The 20638-nt window shown below is 37.9% G+C and overlaps 1 protein-coding gene across 2 annotated transcripts in view; it reads right to left on the bottom strand.

Moving 5' to 3' along the window:
* Nucleotides 1-5526: 5526 nt before the first annotated feature.
* Nucleotides 5527-20638, bottom strand: part of cchcr1 (coiled-coil alpha-helical rod protein 1) — a 144364-nt gene continuing 129252 nt past the window's right edge. For both annotated transcript variants that reach the window (XM_028808466.2, XM_051931961.1), the window contains exons 17-19: nucleotides 18963-19114; nucleotides 14766-14916; nucleotides 5527-5844 (exon numbers count right to left, since the gene is read on the bottom strand). In XM_028808466.2, the coding sequence (XP_028664299.1) occupies nucleotides 5738-5844; nucleotides 14766-14916; nucleotides 18963-19114 (410 nt within the window). In that variant the 3' untranslated portion in view covers nucleotides 5527-5737. The remainder of the gene's footprint in view (nucleotides 5845-14765; nucleotides 14917-18962; nucleotides 19115-20638) is intronic.

Genomic DNA, 20638 nt, shown 5'->3' with positions numbered 1-20638 from the left:
TTCCTTGCTTTTAGTTCACGTGATTACGTAGGAGGCGTGATGACGCGATACGTGACTCCGCCTCCTCCATTAGAGTATATGGACTAAAAACAGGTTCCAGTTATGACCATTATGTGTAGAATTTCGAAATGAAACCTGCCTAATTTTTGTAAGTAAGCTGTAAGGAATGAGCCTGCCAAATTTCAGCCTTCTACCTACACGGGATGTTGGAGAATTAGTGATGAGTGAGTCAGTCAGTGAGGGCTTTGCCTTTTATTAGTATAGATTATTGCTAGACACGGTTATTTGTGTACAGGTACAGAGAACTTTTCCAAATGCACCTCTAAACACCCTCTACTTTTGCTCCTGTGCTGGCAAGAAAAAAAAAAGCAAAAAACCCTTCTAAAGGGAAAAATAAGCTTTAAAAATTCCCGCATGGTTCCTTAGCGGCAACCAAAAGGCAAATTTGTAGGAGAAAACTGTATTTTTTTAAATTAACTCTCATAGCACAGAAAACACCAAAAACTTGCAGCAGCCTCTCTTGTTTGCAAAGTCGACGTCTGCTGTAGCTCCACAGACGTTAACAGATAGCAGATAGATGGAGCAAAAGAAACAGGAGAAAGAAGGGGAGAATTTATAGGAAGAATGTAATTCAGAAATGCAGAAATTTTTGAAACCTTGTGGCAGTCTCAGAACACATGTATGAAGATGCCTGGGGCATTCTCCTGGCCTAAATCACACCAGGAATCTTCATTCAAACCAATGATGCAACATCGGGTTCACTTATAGCCTTTAGCGTGGCTCATCCTCTAATTTTTTGAATTTTTTGCTATATTTGAAATTAATAATAACATTCACAGATAATGCATCATCAAAGTATTGATTCTTCTGCCATGTCTGGAATTAAATGCAAGTCCACCAGTGCTAAGCATTATGCTGCTCTATATGAGTATGTCAGCCTGCTCCTTGTTTATTTCACTTGTAACACAGCATTTCTCCTTTTGAGTTTTATGAAGAAGTGAAAAAGACCCTGAATGGATATTGTGGAATTGTATTCAGTTTGATCATAAATGCCAAGAAATGTTCTTCATAATAATGGCGCATTTGTTCTGGCGAAAGGAAATAAAACTTCAGGTTCAGGTTGGGAGCATGCAGCAGTACAGCGTGTTGCTGCACCCACCACATGACGAACCAGCTTGGGATTCCGGATGACAACCCCCCCAGGCAGAAACGCGGTCTAGTCCCACTCTCCAGAAATGACCATCAATCTGCCGCTGCCAGGTGTTATGTGGGTGTCCCCTTGGCCTGGTCCAGCCATTCCGGATCACACTCGGGGAATAGCGCCACCTGGCTGTAGTGACGTAATTGACGCGCCCTCACAATGCAGGTAATGTGCTGTATTTGGGATTCTGTGAGCAACCGCTCATCCGACACAAAGTCAAACCAGCGGTACCAAAGGATTCTCCCAAGATACACAGCACCGAAGGAGTCCAGTCTTCGTCTCAGGTCACTGGATAGCGTCCGTCTCTCGCAACCATATAGCAAGACAGGAAGCACCAGGACTCTAAAGGCTCAGACCTTTGTCTTTTTGCATAGAAATCAGAAGCACCACACACCCCTTTTTCAGTGACCTCATGACACCCCCCCAAGCTCTCCCAATCTGTCTACTGACTTCATAAATGTCACTGCCAAGGTAGATAAAACTTAACTGAGAATAAAAACTGAAAAATTAATAGAGCAGAAATCTATACAATTCCTACTCAAAGTTAATTTCTTTTTAATATGATATATTTCCTATACTGATTTAGAAAGAGAAACAGCATTTTAATAAACGAGGACAGGAAGATGGTAGAAAGTTAAAATTAGTGCAACAATTCAACAAGAGGTCAGAGTAATCTTTCATGAGATACAAAACAAAACCCAGCAACTAAAGTAAAAAAAAAATAAAAAAAATAGTGGCCCAATTATTTCTTTACTCAGGAACTGAAAAATAAAACAACGATAGATTTTATTTTCTATCTGCAATCTCGGATGATCAGGAATATATCAGTTATGTTAATGATGTCATATGACACACTATCTGAGCATAGCAACATTGTAGTTACTTTGACAAAATGATGATTTCCATAGGAAAACAACATGGCTTAGTGCAAAGAAGTGAAACATTTTAACTCTATCAAACACATTTTTAACACCAAAATGATTGTAAAACTGCAATTCTAAATAACTTAAAATTCCCAAATGGTAAAGAAAACCTTCAGAAAAAACCATAAGCAGTGACTAAAACAATAATATTATCTGCAAAAGGATACAGTCTCAAATCGATATGCTCACCCACAAATTTTAAACTGTCATTAAGTGAAAAGGTTAAGAACATTATTTTTATTTTAATCATAGTTTACAATATGCTTCTGACTGGGGTTTCTCCAGATAATGTAGCTTCTGCCCACATCCTGCATACAAAGGTATTATAGACAGAACAAAATTGGTAAGGTTGAAGTAAACCCGATTATGAATACTGACAGACTAGCATTTCATGCAGTGATGATTTTGGTCTTGCCTAAGTGCTTCTGGGATAGGTTTCAACACCCTAGATCTTACAATGGACTAAATGGATTCAAAAGTTGATGGTTTGCATGATATGCAATAATGAAATAAATCACCCTCATCACTCCTGCCAGTTTCAAAGTTTTTACACTGATAATTTGTATACATCAAATTACAACACAATATGGGATTTTATAAGTAGTGGAAGAGTTTATATATTGCACAACCTCTCTACAATAAAGGCACGCTGGTCATTCAAAGTGGACTCTTTCTTACTTCTTTCAGTAATTGTTTACTCGTTTATTTTTGAGGGATGGGCTGATTTAGGTGAGATATTGGTGGTGACAAATATTACAATTCTAAGTGACCATTGTGATTGTGTTCCAGGTAATATTTTAGGTCTTTGAAAAATGTTTATATACATATTCTAATCTGGGAATTTCCACATGTGTACTTCAGAGATTAAAATAAGAAAACTCAGTGATGCATTTGCAGCTGAACTTGGCAATGCAGTCATGGGTGAAGAGGGAATATCGTATTTGGGCTCAGCAAGTTCGATTTGGGGCACTGTATTGAGGGGTAGAGGGGGTGAGGTTTTATTCTCACTCATTACAACCTAGGGTCTTCCAGTCAGACAGACCAGGACACAATCACAGAAGCTTAGAATTTTGGTCTTCGCCACTGGCTTACATGATTATATTAAATGCTGAGCTGATATACAGTGGTGTGAAAAACTATTTGCCCCCTTCCTGATTTCTTTTTCTTTTGCATGTTTGTCACACAAAATGTTTCTGATCATCAAACACATTTAACCATTAGTCAAATATAACACAAGTAAACACAAAATGCAGTTTTTAAATGATGGTTTTTATTATTTAGGGAGAAAAAAAATCCAAACCTATATGGCCCTGTGTGAAAAAGTAATTGCCCCCTTGTTAAAAAATAACCTAACTGTGGTGTATCACACCTGAGTTCAATTTCCGTAGCCACCCCCAGGCCTGATTACTGCCACACCTGTTTCAATCAAGAAATCACTTAAATAGGAGTTGCCTGACACCAAGAAGTAGACCAAAAGCACCTCAAAAGCTAGACATCATGCCAAGATCCAAAGAAATTCAGGAACAAATGAGAACAGAAGTAATTGAGATCTATCAGTCTGGTAAAGGTTATAAAGCCATTTCTAAAGCTTTGGGACTCCAGCGAACCACAGTGAGAGCCATTATCCACAAATGGCAAAAACATGGAACAGTGGTGAACCTTCCCAGGAGTGGCCGGCCGACCAAAATTACCCCAAGAGCGCAGAGACGACTCATCCGAGAGGTCACAAAAGACCCCAGGACAACGTCTAAAGAACTGCAGGCCTCACTTGCTTCAATTAAGGTCAGTGTTCACGACTCCACCATAAGAAAGAGACTGGGCAAAAACGGCCTGCATGGCAGATGTCCAAGACGCAAACCACTGTTAAGCAAAAAGAACATTAGGGCTTGTCTCAATTTTGCTAAGAAACATCTCAATGATTGCCAAGACTTTTGGGAAAATACCTTGTGGACTGATGAGACAAAAGCTGAACTTTTTGGAAGGCAAATGTCCCATTACATCTGGCGTAAAAGGAGCACAGCATTTCAGAAAAAGAACATCATACCAACAGTAAAATATGGTGGTGGTAGTGTGATGGTCTGGGGTTGTTTTGCTGCTTCAGGACCTGGAAGGCTTGCTGTGATAGATGGAACCATGAATTCTACTGTCTACCAAAAAATCCTGAAGGAGAATGTCCGGCCATCTGTTCGTCAACTCAAGCTGAAGCGATCTTGGGTGCTGCAACAGGACAATGACCCAAAACACACCAGCAAATCCACCTCTGAATGGCTGAAGAAAAACAAAATGAAGACTTTGGAGTGGCCTAGTCAAAGTCCTGACCTGAATCCAATTGAGATGCTATGGCATGACCTTAAAAAGGCGGTTCATGCTAGAAAACCCTCAAATAAAGCTGAATTACAACAATTTTGCAAAGATGAGTGGGCCAAAATTCCTCCAGAGCGCTGTAATAGACTCATTGCAAGTTATCGCAAACGCTTGATTGCAGTTATTGCTGCTAAGGGTGGCCCAACCAGTTATTAGGTTCAGGGGGCAATTACTTTTTCACACAGGGCCATGTAGGTTTGGATTTTTTTTTCTCCCTAAATAATAAAAACCACCATTTACAAACTGCATTTTGTGTTTACTTGTGTTATATTTGACTAATGGTTAAATGTGTTTGATGATCAGAAACATTTTGTGTGACAAACATGCAAAAGAATAAGAAATCAGGAAGGGGGCAAATAGTTTTTCACACCACTGTACATGAAAAACATACCAGCTGAGGTGTTGCTTTTGCTCAGGTGTTCAAGGATTTTGTGATGGGCCAGAGAAACTGCATTATCCACTTACTTATCCCAACGGTAAACACATTTTAGGAAATTTTAGGAGTCCACAAAAAGTGCTGCTTATGTATTCTATCACAAGTCTTGCCATATTGTTTATGGCCATTGAGATTGGCACCACTAGTTGGTGGTCATTCAAACATGACACCTTGGATGTTTTCAGTAGCAACACAATTGTGTTCTTCTTGAAGCATAGAGGATGGTGGCTGAGAAACATTTAAGATATTGGTGAAAACACAGAAGCAAATGTCATCTGGTGAGACGTTTTGACAGCTGCTACACACGTTCTCCCTGGTTCACTACATGATTTGTGTGAATGGCTCCGGTTTTGATCCTGAAACTTCATATAAAGTTATTCAGTTAACTATTGGACTGAAATGTTAGTTGTTGAAACCGGACACCTTTCTCCTTTGTAGAAGATGATAGTTGATCTATAACTTAATAAAATTAACTGCGTAATCTATGACTTTAAATATGCTAGCAACACGATTGACCAACACCTTTTACATGGATACCTTCAAAGGTCTTTGACATTAAAATAAACAACACTACTGAAAAATAACACAAATGAAACTGCACAAAGGTTACAAAAACAAGAGTTTATTTAATAAATTAGTAAATCCATTTGGAAAGTGGATTTCAGTATTTTCTTAATTTCTGAAAAATGTTTTTAATACATATGTTAAATAAAAAAGAAAACATTCATATTCCAGTGTGTGAAACAGGAGCTCAGAATAATTCACATTTAAGGTTGAAACAGCCTATTCAATTTTTTTTGTACATAAGTTTAATTAGGTATCAGTGTCTCCTTCCTCTTCTGATGAATTCTTGTCAACCATTACAGTTTGATAGAGAGACTGAATCTCATCTATTTTAGACAGAAGAGATTCTTTTGACTCTTAAGAAAAAGAAAGTAAAAAAATACATTAGTAATTTCGCAAATAAATTTATATTAAACATGAATTTCATCAATAACAGCACAGTAACAAATAATAATTATGCTAGATTACCTACATAGTGAATTGGCTTGAATATCAACTGCAATTCAATCACAGATTAAAACACACAGGCAATTATTCAGCTACATTTATAACATTCTTATATCTAGTTTATATGGCATTCAAACAGTTAGACGGGGTACCATGTTAGGTGATTTCTTTGCTTTTTGTTAGACTGAAATGCAGTAAGGTGTCTCAAACAGCCCCATGACCAATTTTTCTAATTTACTGAGTAACAAAACCCTACATGGATTTTTTCTTTATTTCATAACACTGAAGTACATTTGTTATATAGTTATACTCTTTACATTAGAAAAAAATATTTAAACAAGGAACTACGTTGTTTGCAACAGAATTCCATCCTCCACATTAAATTGTGTAGCACCTCCTTTTCAGCAATAACAGCTTTATATATTATGAGGTGAGTATGCACCAGCTTTGCAAACAGGAGTTCAGAAATGGACTTGGTTCATTCTATCAGGAAGATTTTTTTGTAAGATATTGAGGTTATTTGAATGATGTTTGCTCCCTGCAATTTTTAAGTAGTGCAAAGATTCAGTTTTTTCCCTGACATGTTTTAAACAAACAAACAAACAATATCCTCCAGTTGTCAACTAAACATTTCATTACTAGTTATCTTCAGCACAAAGTTGTAAAGTATTGAAAGGTTCATTGATTTTGTGAACCCAATTACCTTTCAAGGTTTGGAAGGGACGGGCCTATCCTGGTAGCTACAGGGGCACAAACTCGCACACTTACTAAGTCTGTGCAGAGTTTAGCCACGACAATAACAAGATGCTTGTGTCTGAAAGGATGGGAGGGTGGGGTGGGGGGACTTGGGGTAGGGAATCTGAAACACTGGGGGAACTTGCAAATTTCACACAGTGTAGTGATGGGACGAGGGCTTGAACCCACAACTCATGGACATAACAGTTCCTACCCCTAAACCAGGCACATTGTTATCATCAATCAGTTTAATTTAACACTAAGAATGTACTAAATGTATACTTAATGCTCATGTAAAATATAAACATATATGTTTAATTTACTGTTGTTATTTGCAGGTGCTGACAATGTCAATTATCCTTTCACTTTTCAAAATTTAAAGTTATTTTTTTACTGGAAATTCATATGTTTATTTCAAATACTGCTAAAGTCATTATTTGAACTGTTTATAAAAGAAATATAGAATACATTTTCACCAGTCAGATCCCATTATAAAGAAACAGAAGTAACAACATTTTCAGAATAACAAATACTTTTTGTTGGCCTGGACAAACATTCATACAACATCATGTTTAATGGATTTTGTTTTAATGAAATATACTGTAAATTTCAATATAATGAAAGTTTTTTTGACCAAAAATGGCCACTAAAGATAATAATGCGATGCAAAAAATACTTAATTCCACTCCTACACTTTCTGCGCATAGTCTCAGGAACCCTGCAACAGACTGTCTTTTTCTTCTTATACCAAAAGAAACTGACAATCTGTTGCAAAATTTCCAGTCTGGGGCAGACTTTGCCACGCTTGGGTCACAGATTTGCACAGAAACACAGGAGGTTGTAGAAAAACAGGAACTTTATTCAAACACTGCAAACAAACATTTGTCACTTTTTCAAAAGTTTAAACGTGCTCCATGACAAGTCAGAGATGACAGTTCCGCCAGCAGCAGAGAACGTCAGTGAGAGAGAGAGAGAAAAGCAAACAATCAATTCCGAAACTGACAGGTGCTGTACAAGGCTTTTAAGTAAGCGGAGTACCGCGCAAGAGGTTTATCGCGCGTTATAGCGCAAGTAAGAAGGGTAAGGAGCAATGTGAAGGTAGACTGTCAGCTGTTTAGGGGTTTTCCCAGGGGTGTCTGTGTCCTCTGAGGGTGCGATCAGCCCTCCAGCTTACAACTTGGTGAAGCTCAGTGGGAGTGTAGGTACATCATCATAGTGGTATAATCAATTTCTGACTCAGTGCTTAACTGAGCATCCGTGTGGGTAGTTGTGTCGTGTGTGGATACTGTACTGTTCCGAGTTTCATAGTGCTTCTCAAAGTTTTCTTTGCAATGAACAAAAAAAAGTGAGAAGTGGCACAAGATTACACTGAAAAAAAAAGAAGTTAAATCTAGTGTCTCATTTTCATACCTGTATTGCCATTAAAAAAAAGTTACATCTAGGGTGTCCTTTTTCCAATCAAATATTTTTTGCAGTTTAAGAAGCACTGTTCTTTCTTTTTTTTTTTTTTATACAGGCATTGTCAAGCTTGGGGCACAGAGTTGCATGAGAGACAGGAAGGCGAGTCCAGGTTTGCATGGGAAATACAGGTACTTTATTCCTGTATAGAGAAGGCAGGTACAGTCTCAAGACTTCATTCAAAACAGAAGCTGCTTTAGTACCCAAGTATAAGAGATAGGAGCCACAACACGGGTAATCGTCCTGCTTTAGCTCCCATCTTAAGAACACTGGTGGGTTGGAATTACCACTGTGGCAGACCAGGAGAGTATGAGGAAGAGCAGGTCAAAGCCCGGTGTTAAATGTTCTAAATATTGTGCTACTAATACGTTACACTGTAAGCCTGATCTTGTAGAGGATTGCCCTTGGTTTACTGTTTACCAGACGCAGCAGAGCAGCTACAGAGGTATACTTGCACCACTGCCGTTAGAGATGGCGAATTGCCATCTAAAAAAAAAAAAAAATAAATAAATAAAACCCTTTTGTAATTAATTCCTTTTTTGCTTCAGCATGTCTGGCCATAGTGATTTTCATGAACTTATGAAAAATGATAGGGAATAACAGAAGTGAAAGACAAACATTATTACAGTGACTGACCAATTATAGTGTGATTAGATTGTCAATGTCTGAAACCTGAACACCTGTGTACCCTGTATGCCCACGCATAAAGTCCATCCTCATTTGTTTAATGCCTGCTTTATATTATCATCATCACAGAGGGACCAGGGAATGGGAAAAAAACATTTTCACAAATGAACACACATGATTCCACATAGAGCTTTAAGCAGAAACACATAAATACCAATACTCTCAATGTTTGTCTGCTTTTTTGTCCTTCCATGTAATGCTCTTCAAATTTAACAAAAGTTCCTAATCAAGTGGTCTCCCTTGGAGTTTTGACCATGCTATTATACTTAAAATTACACAGAAGAACTGAGTCCCCTTGGAGATTTGAGTGTGCTGCTATAAATATATTGTAACAATGCTTTTTTTGGGACAGCAATGTTTGCAACACTGAAAAGTTTTATTAGATGGGCTGGCTGTTGAAACTTTTACTTTCCTTCAGTTATTTAATTTGACACCTAGCCTAAAACCAAGATTCATACATTATACAATGCAGTGTCTTCTGTACCAGACAGCAACGTAAAGAAATTTGCCTATAAATTTAAAGAAACAAACCGAGTTAACCATTATTTCCTCTTCTCATATGGATCCCCTGAAGTCTCAAAATGTGGTGTCTTGAGGCCACAAGTTATATGTGAACAATATGTTGTACACAAGAACATATTGCATTAGATTGTTACAGGCCCAATTACAGAAATGCTAGAGTGAGCCTGTCTGCAAAACTTGCTGGTTAACTGCAGAAGACAGACTTGAGGTTCAAGTGAGATCTCATAGCTGGTCAGGGGTGTGCCCTTTTGCCTCGCGTGATGCTAAGGTCTTGCTGTCCCTTGTTATGAGTGACAAATAAAAGGGGTGTCAGCTTTCCTTCCAAGTATTTTTGTTGTTACCTTATGGAATTTAAGCTTGGGGAAAATACTAATTTAGAAACTAGAATCTATTGGCATCAGATGTAACCTGCAAAACTGGACCTCAAGTTAACCAGCAGGAGGTGAAAGCTCAATGTGGGATGAGGTTATCAGTGGAGACCCACAGTGTATGTGCTGTGATTGCTTTTTTTTTTCTAAGTTATATTAATGACATAGATTCCAGTGCAATCAGTAAACTTGTGAAATATGCTGGGATAGAACATACTTGGGAGGCAGTGAAAAACAATACAAAAATCTTGGACAAACTTCAGAACTGGGCTAACACCTAGAAAAGGCAGTTTAAGGAAGAAAAGTGCAAAGTGCTAATCATTAGCAAAACGAACATCAATGAAAAATATAAGATGGTAGACACTTTCATACAGGAAACAACCTCTGAAAAGGATTTAGGGGTTTACATTGAAACAACATTCACATTGTCTAAGCAATGATTAAAAAGAAAAATAACATGCCAGGTTATATCATAAAAACTGTTGAATATAAATTAAGGAACATTATGCCGGGACTTCATAATGCATTAGTGAGACTGGATCTCAAGTACAGTGGGCAGTTCTGGTCACCACGATATAAAGTAGACACAGCAGTGCTTGAAGCAGTGCAGAAGATAGTAACCAAGCAAATCCCAAAATATAAGGACTTGAACTGCTCTGGTAGGCTCAGAGAATTAAATCTTAGTCTTGAGCAAACTGTGAAGGGTCTTAGTCCAGGTCTTCAAAATTTTCACAGTCATTGATAAAGTAGATTCAGCAGAATTCTTTGGACTAAACGGCGAGTTGCATACTCGAGGATGCCAGTGGAAATTAGGGGGAAATGCATTTAAAACTGAAGTCAGGAAGCAAGCAGTTGTGGGAATCTGGAAAAAACTACCAAGTTTTGGAGCTGAAACAAAAACCTTGAAACCTTTTGCTAAACAAACTATCATGATGGATTTAATGATCTCTTGTTTGTCAAACTTATGCTCTGCATTTTACATTCACAACCTGAATAACCACAACTTAACTGTGGCAGTTATTTTATGTAATATTTTTTTCACATGTGTAAACATAAAGCTTCCACAACACAGGGATTGACTACCTTACGCAAATATCATATTTCCTTTTTTTTTTTTTAAATCTTAACATTTTTTCTTATATACATAACATTTTTTCTGATTTCAATGCAGGACTTTATTTTTCAGTAAAATTAGAGAACTGGGGCCTCATGTATAAACGGTGCGTACGTACAGAAATGTTGCGTAAGAACGTTTCCACGTTCAAATCGCGATGTATAAAACCTACACTTGGCGTAAAGCCATGCACTTTTCCATGGTACCTCATACCCTGTCGTACGCAAGTTCTCCGTTAGGTTTGGCAGACTGGCGGCATCCAGCGTCAAAGCAGTATTCCTGTTCCTGTGTGGTTACCCTTTCTTAGATCCACATCCACGACGGAGGCTCAAGTGCTCCTTGTAGAACTGTTTGTACTTGCAAGTTACCGTGAGGTAATTGTACTTATGATACAGTTATAATATTGCACATCCTGAGCCACTTTATAAAGCGCGTATTTACATATGATGACGATATCATTTTTAGGATGAAATGCAGCAAAATATGTTGATTATATTATACAGATAAAACTTTAACTACATGGTGCCGCAGCGCTAGCGAGCTTGAGCTTCGTTCACTGATTGTTCCTGCCTCGCGCTGTTTTCATGCTGTGGCTGGCGCGACACTGGAAGGATAGATGTATAGAATAATTAAACATTACGAAGATATTTCAATGTTCCTTAAAAGTTTTGAAGAATCTGCGTTCTAAGCTTACAGATGGCTTAACGTCTATTACAGAGCTGATTGTGTGGCGATTGGGTATTTGGAGAAAGAAAAGTAAGGACAGGAATTGGGGGTTAGTATGTTTGAAAAAGACAGTACTTCTGTAATAAAGCATTTCATTGAAGGTCACGCATGGCGCAGCAAGCATCTTGCTGTAAGACATGAACAATCACTGCGCCACCGTGTTCCCATGTTTAATAACATGCTTTAACTCATATCATCATGAAAACGATATCAGGTATACTTCTCAGTATTTTAATTACTCAGAGAGCTGTAATATTACGAACATAATGGATTCTGTGTCCTGTCGGAGGAAGAGCACGTAGTGATTCAGGCACATAGAGCAGATATAAGATCAAATACACAACAAAGCATTTAACGAGCTACTTTAGTTAGGATGGGATTTGAGAAACTAGTAAATTAAATGATTTTAAGACGAAGTTTATGATGTTCTACTTTAATGACAAAATAAACTACGTGATTAAAGTGGAAATTTCGAGATTAAAGTTGACATTTCGTGCTTTTCTCACACTGTGTGCCTTTTTTTTCCACTGTACCCTAATAAGCTTTCCTATGACACTCAGACGGTGGGCTACGACTCGCCTTTTCACGCCGACTTTGATATGTGACAACTTTTTTATTTCGGGCACTGTGCGACTTTGAGCTTTCGAGTTCCTCCAATACGCTATGTCACTCGATCAACTTCCTTTTGTTGCTTATATAACTGTTTAAACCAGGGGTGCCCAACTCCAGTCCTGGAGGGCCACAGGTTTTCATTCTAACCCTTTTCTTAATGAGTGACTGGTTTTTGCTGCTAATTAACTTCTTTTGAATTCATTTTCTTTGACTTGCTCTTGGAGACTCAGACCCCTTAATTGTTTTCTTCCTTAATTAGCAGCCAAACAGTAACGAGACACAAAATGAGCCAAAACAGGCCCAGCAAACTGTGACCATCATACAATATCTGAAAATAAAGAAAGGTGAAGGTCTCAAGAATGCTGATCTGCTCTTAGAAAAGAGAAAATCCTTAATTTTGGAAATGTCTGCTATTGCACAATGAGAGCGGCAACAAGCCATGGAATTAAAGAACGGGTTTAATTAACGACAAGACTCAGCGCCTCATTAAGCAGCTGGTTGGAGTGAAATTGGTTGGAGTTTCAGGCCCTGACTTAGCTGGCCTTCTGTTGGCTCACTCACTTCACATATCACTTCTGCGTTGGTGCCATTTAAGGAAAGAAATGAAGCAATTCAGAGGAACGACGAAGAAATTCAGGGAAACATTTATTAAAAACCAAGTCAATTAAACTTAATTCAAAAGAAGTTAATTAGCAGCAAAAACAGGTCACTAATTAAGAAAAGGGCTAGAATGAAAACCTGCAGCCACTGCGGCCCTCCAGGACTGGAGTTGGGCACTCCTGGTTTAAACCAACAAATAGTAAGTTTTTCTTTGCCTCCATTTGGTATTCGCCGAAATTCTTCTATTTTTCCCCATTGCCTTTTCACAGAATGCTGGGCTTAAGGGCTATTTATATTGATTTGCATATTCAAAGAGGCGTAATTCTGGGAGGAGTTGGGGCGGGACAGCAAGCGCGTGCACGTGTGTTTATTTCCACGCTGAGCAGAATTTATGTAGCGGAAGAACGCGGAAGTTGGCGAATGCACAGATTGCAGCATCTGGATTTTTCTGTGCATAAGCACATTTCGGCTTTTGTGCTTACATCATGTTATAGTGCGAATTCTACACACGGTGTTATGCATGAGGCCCCTGGTATTTGCAAGGGGTCTGTGCATTTCTCGAACAGAAATAATTAACTGTAGTTTTGTACCACTGGAGAGAGAAGAGTGGAACTTGTTGCACCTTGGCAGCCACATACATTTTACAAGAAGTTATGACTAAATTTACAATATATCAATTTTTCCATTTACCTTTGAACAAAGTTCCAGTGGGTCCTTAAAACTGTTTAAATAAGCATACAGAAATGTCCTGCTCTATGGTGCACATAACTTAGTATATGGAAGCATGTATAGCCTGATCTCTGATTAATGACAAGAGACAGTTGTCAAGCAAAACTGAATAAAAATTGAAATAAAGCAAAAAAAGAAAAGTCAAGTTTTTTCCCCCCACACTTAAATAAAATAGTGAGAGGGACAAGGCTTCAGAATATAACCTTCAACTGGTGTGTGACTGAAAAGAAAAATTCAGTTTACATATATATAAGGAAGCTTTTGGGGACAATGTGGCAGTCCGATATGGACACCTTCAGTAAATTAGTATGCACCCTATATTGACTACAGTGATCCCTCGCTATATCGCGCTTCGCCTTTCGCGGCTTTACTCCATCGCAGATTTTATATGTAAGCATATTTAAATATATATCGCGGATTTTTCGCTGCTTCGCGGGTTTCTGCGGACAATGGGTCTTTTAATTTCTGGTACATGCTTCCTCAGTTGGTTTGCCCAGTTGATTTCATACAAGGGACGCTATTGGCAGATGGCTGAGAAGCTACCCAACTTACTTTCTCTCTCTCTTGCGCGGACGTAGGGGGGTGTGAGCAGGGGGGCTGTTCGCACACCTAGACGATAGGGACGTTGCTACCTTCTGTGTGCAGCTGCTTCCTGAAGGACATGCTGCACGGTGCTTCGCATACTTAAAAGCTCAAAGGGCACGTATTGATTTTTGAGTTTGTTTTCTTCTGGCTCTCTCTCTCTCTCCCTGCTCCTGACGGAGGGGGTGTGAGCTGCCGCCTTCAACAGCTTTGTACCGGCGGTGCTTCGCATACTTAAAACAGCCCTATTGATTTGTTTGCTTTTCTCTCTCTGACGCGCACTCCGTTGAAGAGGAAGATATGTTTGCATTCTTTTAATTGTGAGACAGAACTGTCATCTCTGTCTTGTCATGGAGCACAGTTTAAACTTTTGAAAAAGAGACAAATGTTTGTTTGCAGTGTTTGAATAACGTTCCTGTCTCTCTACAAAATCCTGTGTTTCTGCACAAATCTGTGACCCAAGCATGACAATATAAAAATAACCATATAAACATATGGTTTCTACTTCGCGGAATTTCTTATTTCGCGGGTGGCTCTGGAACGCAACCCCCGCGATGGAGGAGGGATTACTGTATATAAATTAAAATAGTTTAGATCAAGTCAAATCAATCTTGCTCACCATTTCTCTTAGGAATTAAATGTATCTGCATGCACAACGTGCCATGTATATACATGATTAGTGAGCAGTAACACTGACCTTTGGACAGTCGATGAGCTGTTAACTGTGAAGTCTGCTGCTCACAAGAAGATCCGTCAGGCTGTACTTCTTTAACTGAATCACATGGTTGTAGAGATGGAGACCTGGTCTTTCGGTATTGGTTAATGAGACCTTGCTGACGAAGTGTTGCCTACAAATTAAAATAAAGATATTAATTTTCCTTACCCTAGTTACATAAAATCAGACCACCACAAAATATAGTACATGAAAACTGGAAGAAATGCAAAATAAGAATTGGCCTAATTCTTACATTTTGAAATTTGCAATAAAATTTAAATCCTTCTTTATGTAACTACTATAACGACATACACATCCTGTAAAAATTTAAAATGAGTAAGTTTCAGATGTACATAGTCGTGGCCAGATGTTTTGAGAATAACATAAGTATTGGTTTTCACAAAGTTTGCTGCTTCACTGTTTTTAGATATTTTTGTCAGATGTTTCTATGGAATACTGAAGTGTAATTACAAGCATTTCATAATTTTCAAAGGCTTTTATTGAAAATTACATTAAGTTTATGCCAAGAGTCAATATTTGCAGTGTTGGCCCTTCTTTTTCAAGACCTCTGCAATTCTCCCTGGCATGCTGTTAATCAATTTCTGGGCCAAATCCTGACTGATGGCAGCTCATTGTTGCCTAATCAATGGTTGGAGTTTGTCAGAATTTGTGTGTTTTTGTTTGTCCACCCGCCTCTTGAGGATTGACCACAAGTTCTCAATGGGATTAAGGTCTGGGGAGTTTCCTGACCATGGGCCTAAATTGTGATGTTTTGTTCCCCAAGCCACTTAGTTATCACTTTTGCCTTATGGCACGGTGCTCCATCATGCTGGAAAAGGCATTGTTTGCCACCAATCTGTTCTTGGATGGTTAGGAAAAGTGCTCTCGAAGGATGTTTTGGTACCATTCTTTATTTATGGCTGCGTTCGTAGGCAAAATTGTGAGTGAGGCCACTCCCTTTGCTGAGAAGCAACCCCACGCATGAATGGTCTCAGGATGCTTTACTGTTGGCATGACACAGGACTGATGGTAGCGCCCACCTTTTCTTTTTTCCGGATGTCCCAAACAATCATAAAGGGGATTCATCAGATAAAATGACTTTCCCCAGTCCTCAGCAGTCCAATCCCTGTACCTTTTGCAGAATATCAGTCTGTCCCTGATGGTTTTCTTGGAGAGAAGTGGCTTCTTTGCTGCCCTTCTTGACACCAGGCCATCCTCCAAACGTCTTCGCCTCACTGTGCGTGCAGATGTAATCCCACCTGCCTGCTGCCATTCCTGAGCAAGCTCTGCACTGGTGGTGTCCTGATCCCACAGCTGAATCAACATTAGGAGACGGTCCTGGCGCTTGCTGGACTTTCTTGGGCGCCCTGAAGCCGTCTTCACAACAGCAGTGGAAATGGGTTTTTTTGGGATAAGTTCATTTTCATGGCAAAGAGGAACCTGGCAATTAATTGCAATTCATTTGATCACTCTTCATAGCATTCTGGAGTATATGCAAATCGGCATCATAAAAACTGAGGCAGTGAACTTTGTGAAAATTAATATTTGTGTCATTCTCAAAACATTTGGCCATGACAAAAACAGAAGCAGCAGGTGTCAATACTGGCTCAGTGGACTGTACAGTACATATTTAAATATGTAAAATTACATAAAAGAAATACAGTAATAACTATAGCAGCATGCATGGTGTAAGAAATCATTTGGAAATGTTTAAAATTACTATTTCATTTAAAAATTGACAATTTAGGCAACAAAAACACCAGACTTTAGATAGTATTCCATCTATAATATTTATGTAAGCATAGTATATTAGCTAAAAAGAAAAATATATATTCACCAGCAAAATCAAACACCCCAGAGATATTACTATCATTAGACGAGAAATTTGGGTTTGGCCCGAATATTTGTGCTTGGATTAAACTACTGTATACCAGTCCAGAAGCTTCAGTTTGTATTAATAAAATTTGCTCAGACTACTTTAAACTAGAACGTGGTACCAGACAAGGATGTCCCTTGTCGCTACTGTTGTTTGCAATCGCTATTGAACCACTGGCGGTTCACTGCCGAAATTCTCATCAGATAAAGGGGATTGTCAGAGAAGGACTGGAACAGAAAATTTCTCTATATGCAGATGATATGGTCTTTTATATATCGGACCCAGAAAACACTGTCCCTGCTGTTTTAACAGCACTAACAGAATTTCAAAAGATATCTGGTCTTAGAATTAATCTGAATAAAAGTATACTCTTTCCAGTGAACTCACAAGCATATAATATTAAATTAGACACCCTACCTTTTACCATAGCAGATCAGTTTAAATACCTAGGGGTAAATATCACAAGTAAACATAAAGCTCTTTATCAACAAAATTTTGGCGTCTGTATGGAAAAAATTAAGCAAGACTTGCATAGATGGTCAACCCTTCATCTCACTCTAGCCGGAAGAATTAACATTGTTAAGATGAATATCCTTCCTAAACTTCTCTTTTTATTTCAAAACATTTCAATATATATCAATAAATCGTTTTTTAAACAGTTAGATTCAATAATAACCTCATTCATTTGGAACTCAAAACACCCACGTATCCGAAGAGCGACCCTACAAAGACCTCAGGCAGAAGGTGGCATGGCTTTACCTAATTTTCAGTTTTATTACTGGGCAGCAAACATACAAGCCATAAAAACCTGGACACAAATAAATGCACATACACAGGCTTGGTCTGCAATAGAAGTAAAATCCTGTAGTACTTCTTTATATTCCCTGCTCTGCTCTCCAATAAATGAAAGTTATCGCAAATATACTAATAACCCAATTGTGCTTTACTCACTCAGAATATGGAACCAAATTAGGAAGCATTTTAAGATGGAAAATCTTTTATCAGTGGCACCTCTGCAAGGGAACCACCTCTTTCAACCTTCGCAAGTATATCCAGTTTTTAATACCTGGAAAAGTTTTGGGATTAAAATGCTCAGAGATCTTTATATAGACAATATATTTACATCTTTTGAACAATTAGGTTCAAAATTTAACCTCCCAGCTACACATTTCTTTTACTATCTTCAAATTAGAAATTTTGTTAAACAGAAATTGCCCGATTTCCCCCACCTTGCACCCTCCACAATGCTGGAAAAAATACTGCTCAATTCCGAGGAAACAAACACTATTTCCGCAATATATAAAATCTTATTAGAGTCCCTACCTTTCAAAGATCCAAGAGGACATTGGGAAGAAGATCTCTTAATCAATATATCAGAGAATTCACTCGAGTTCTATATGCGCAAAGCATAGAATTATTCAACTAAAAATTATATATCGAGCTCATCTGTCTCGCTTAAAACTGTCCAAAATGTTTCCAGGCCAGGATCCAACCTGCGAGCGCTGCAACCAAGCTCCTGCCTCACTGGGTCACATGTTCTGGGCCTGCACCAAACTAACATCATTTTGGACAAAAATTTTTAAGTGCCTCTCAGACAGCCTTAGTATCACAATCCCTCCTAACCCACTAACAGCTGTGTTTGGTGTCCTTCCAGATGGACTTGAATTGGAGAAGGACAAACAAACGGTGATTGCATTCACTACACTCTTGGCACGCAGACTTATTTTGTTAAATTGGAAGAATCCTAATTCTCCTCTTATAAGTCAGTGGGAAACTGATGTTTTATATTATTTGAAATTGGAAAAAATCAAATTTTCAGTTAGAGGATCTGTACAAAATTTTTTCAAAACTTGGCAGGATTTAATCAATATTATTTTAGAATAAGAGAATTAACTATTATTGCATTTAACTCCCTTCTCCATCTCTTATTTATATAGATATTTACTTCTCCCCTTCTTTTGTCTAATGTTGCCTTATTAAAAAGCTTAAAGAAATTTTCCTTTATCTAAGCTCTCCTTCTCAGGGGTGGGGTTTGATTTGTTTTCAAATTTGTTGGGTTATAAATTGATCTGTTTGTATGGAATGATTACAATGAAAATTAATAAAATAAAAATATCAAAAAAAAAAAAAAAAAAGAAAAATGTGAATAACCTAATGTTAAATACATTTTTAAAAATCAGTTTTGCTTTATTAATCTGAACATAGTTTAGCTCACAGGCCATAACCATAATAATATTCTAATGATTTCTGTTGTAATTTATCAAAAAATGGAATTATGAATTATCAGATTATAACATGTATACCGTTAGCAGAGTGACATCCCTTTCAGATTCCCGTAGAGCTTTTTGCAAATCTTGAATCTCTTTTGCTTTCTGTTCTTCTTGAAGCCTCTGCAAATCCTGTAAACGCTCTTTTTCACGTGTAAAATGTCTCTCCGCTTGACGCAGTGCCACCACTTAAATGAAATGGATAATGAAGTGTTAAGAATATTTAAGCATTAGACATGCAGGTATCAGTCATATATCACTGAAAAGTAAAAACACATTTTACAAAATAATTATATAAAATAAAATGAATAATGTATATAAAAGAACTCTTGTCATTTGATATCACTACATGTCATATTTCACATATATTTCTTAAAGTTATGCCCAAAATGTACTCAAAAACAAAGGAAATAAACATTAATTTAGGCTTAAAAAGTTTTACTTATTTAGGTTTTGGTTATGTTATTTGGGGTGTTTGACGGTAGACAGTATTGTGGTACTGAAATTGCAAATATTGCTCACACACATCCACGAGCACACAGTTATCTAAAAATTAACAACCTCTTACACAAAATGCCAGAAAATAAAATGGGTGAGATATCAAAGAAGAAGCAGTTAACATTGTAGTACACATTTGTCACTGTTGAAGAAGTGTGTAGATTTCCTCAGCCTAAAGCAACACAAAAGCAAAGAGACAAGCAGTTAAATAAAGAGAAACTCAAAAAGAAATATCATGAAAAATAAATAGTTAAAATAAAAAACTAGACAGATTACTGAGAAGAGGTTCAGCTGCTGACTCAGTTTTACCAGGACAATAAATTCACCAATAATATGTCAGCAAAACCAAAGAGCTGCATGTAGACTTTGGGGAAAAAAGAACACACTTCCATCTACATCAAAGGGATTGCTACAGAGTTGGCAGCTTTAAAAATTCACCATCCATGATGAAATGAAATGGATATCAACACATTGTGTCTCTTGATAATAAGGGTCATTAATGCTTTTACCTCCTCAGAATACAGAGGAAAGCCTGGACTTCTCCATTTGTTTTTACAAACTAAAACAGGTGCACAATAGAGTCTATGCTTATTGGTTGTCGACCGGGCATGTCAACATTGTCAGTTTACTAAGAATTAAATGTTGTTTTCATTGTTTGACGAGGCAGATATTAAGCTGCAGAAAAACATGCATGCAAGCACAGCCCCTTGCGCTCACAAAAACTCACTGGGTTCCCTTGTTTTGCTGACAGGAGCACAACACGCGTTGTTATTCATTGGGCAGATAGTAAAGCAGCATGTCAGCTGTGTGGTCATATTTTTCTATAGAAAAGGAGGACAACAGATTTGCTACCTGCTCGTTCTGCAAAAATTAGATAATGCAAGTAGTCTGTAGAATTAAATCTTTCAGTGCCACAAATTTAATTACCCATCTGAAAAACCACCATAACAAATTATACATGGAATTTCTAATGCAGCCAAAATGAAAGTTAAATCAGCCGCTACCGGGCTCACTAGCGGTAGACTCATACAGCAAACTCTTCAAAACGTAAAGGCATTTCCTCAAGACAGTGCCAGAGCTAAAGGTATAACTACTAAAATAATGGAAATGATTGCACTCGAAGTCCAACCTTTTTCCCTAGTTGAGGACGAGGTATTTTGTCAGCTACTACAGCATTTAGAACCTCCATACATTCTTCCAAGCCGGCAATACTT

This window comes from Erpetoichthys calabaricus, chromosome 1 (genome assembly GCF_900747795.2).
Source record: "Erpetoichthys calabaricus chromosome 1, fErpCal1.3, whole genome shotgun sequence".
In the NCBI taxonomy this organism is placed as follows: domain Eukaryota; kingdom Metazoa; phylum Chordata; class Cladistia; order Polypteriformes; family Polypteridae; genus Erpetoichthys; species Erpetoichthys calabaricus.
This window is presented reverse-complemented; position numbering and strand designations above follow the sequence as displayed.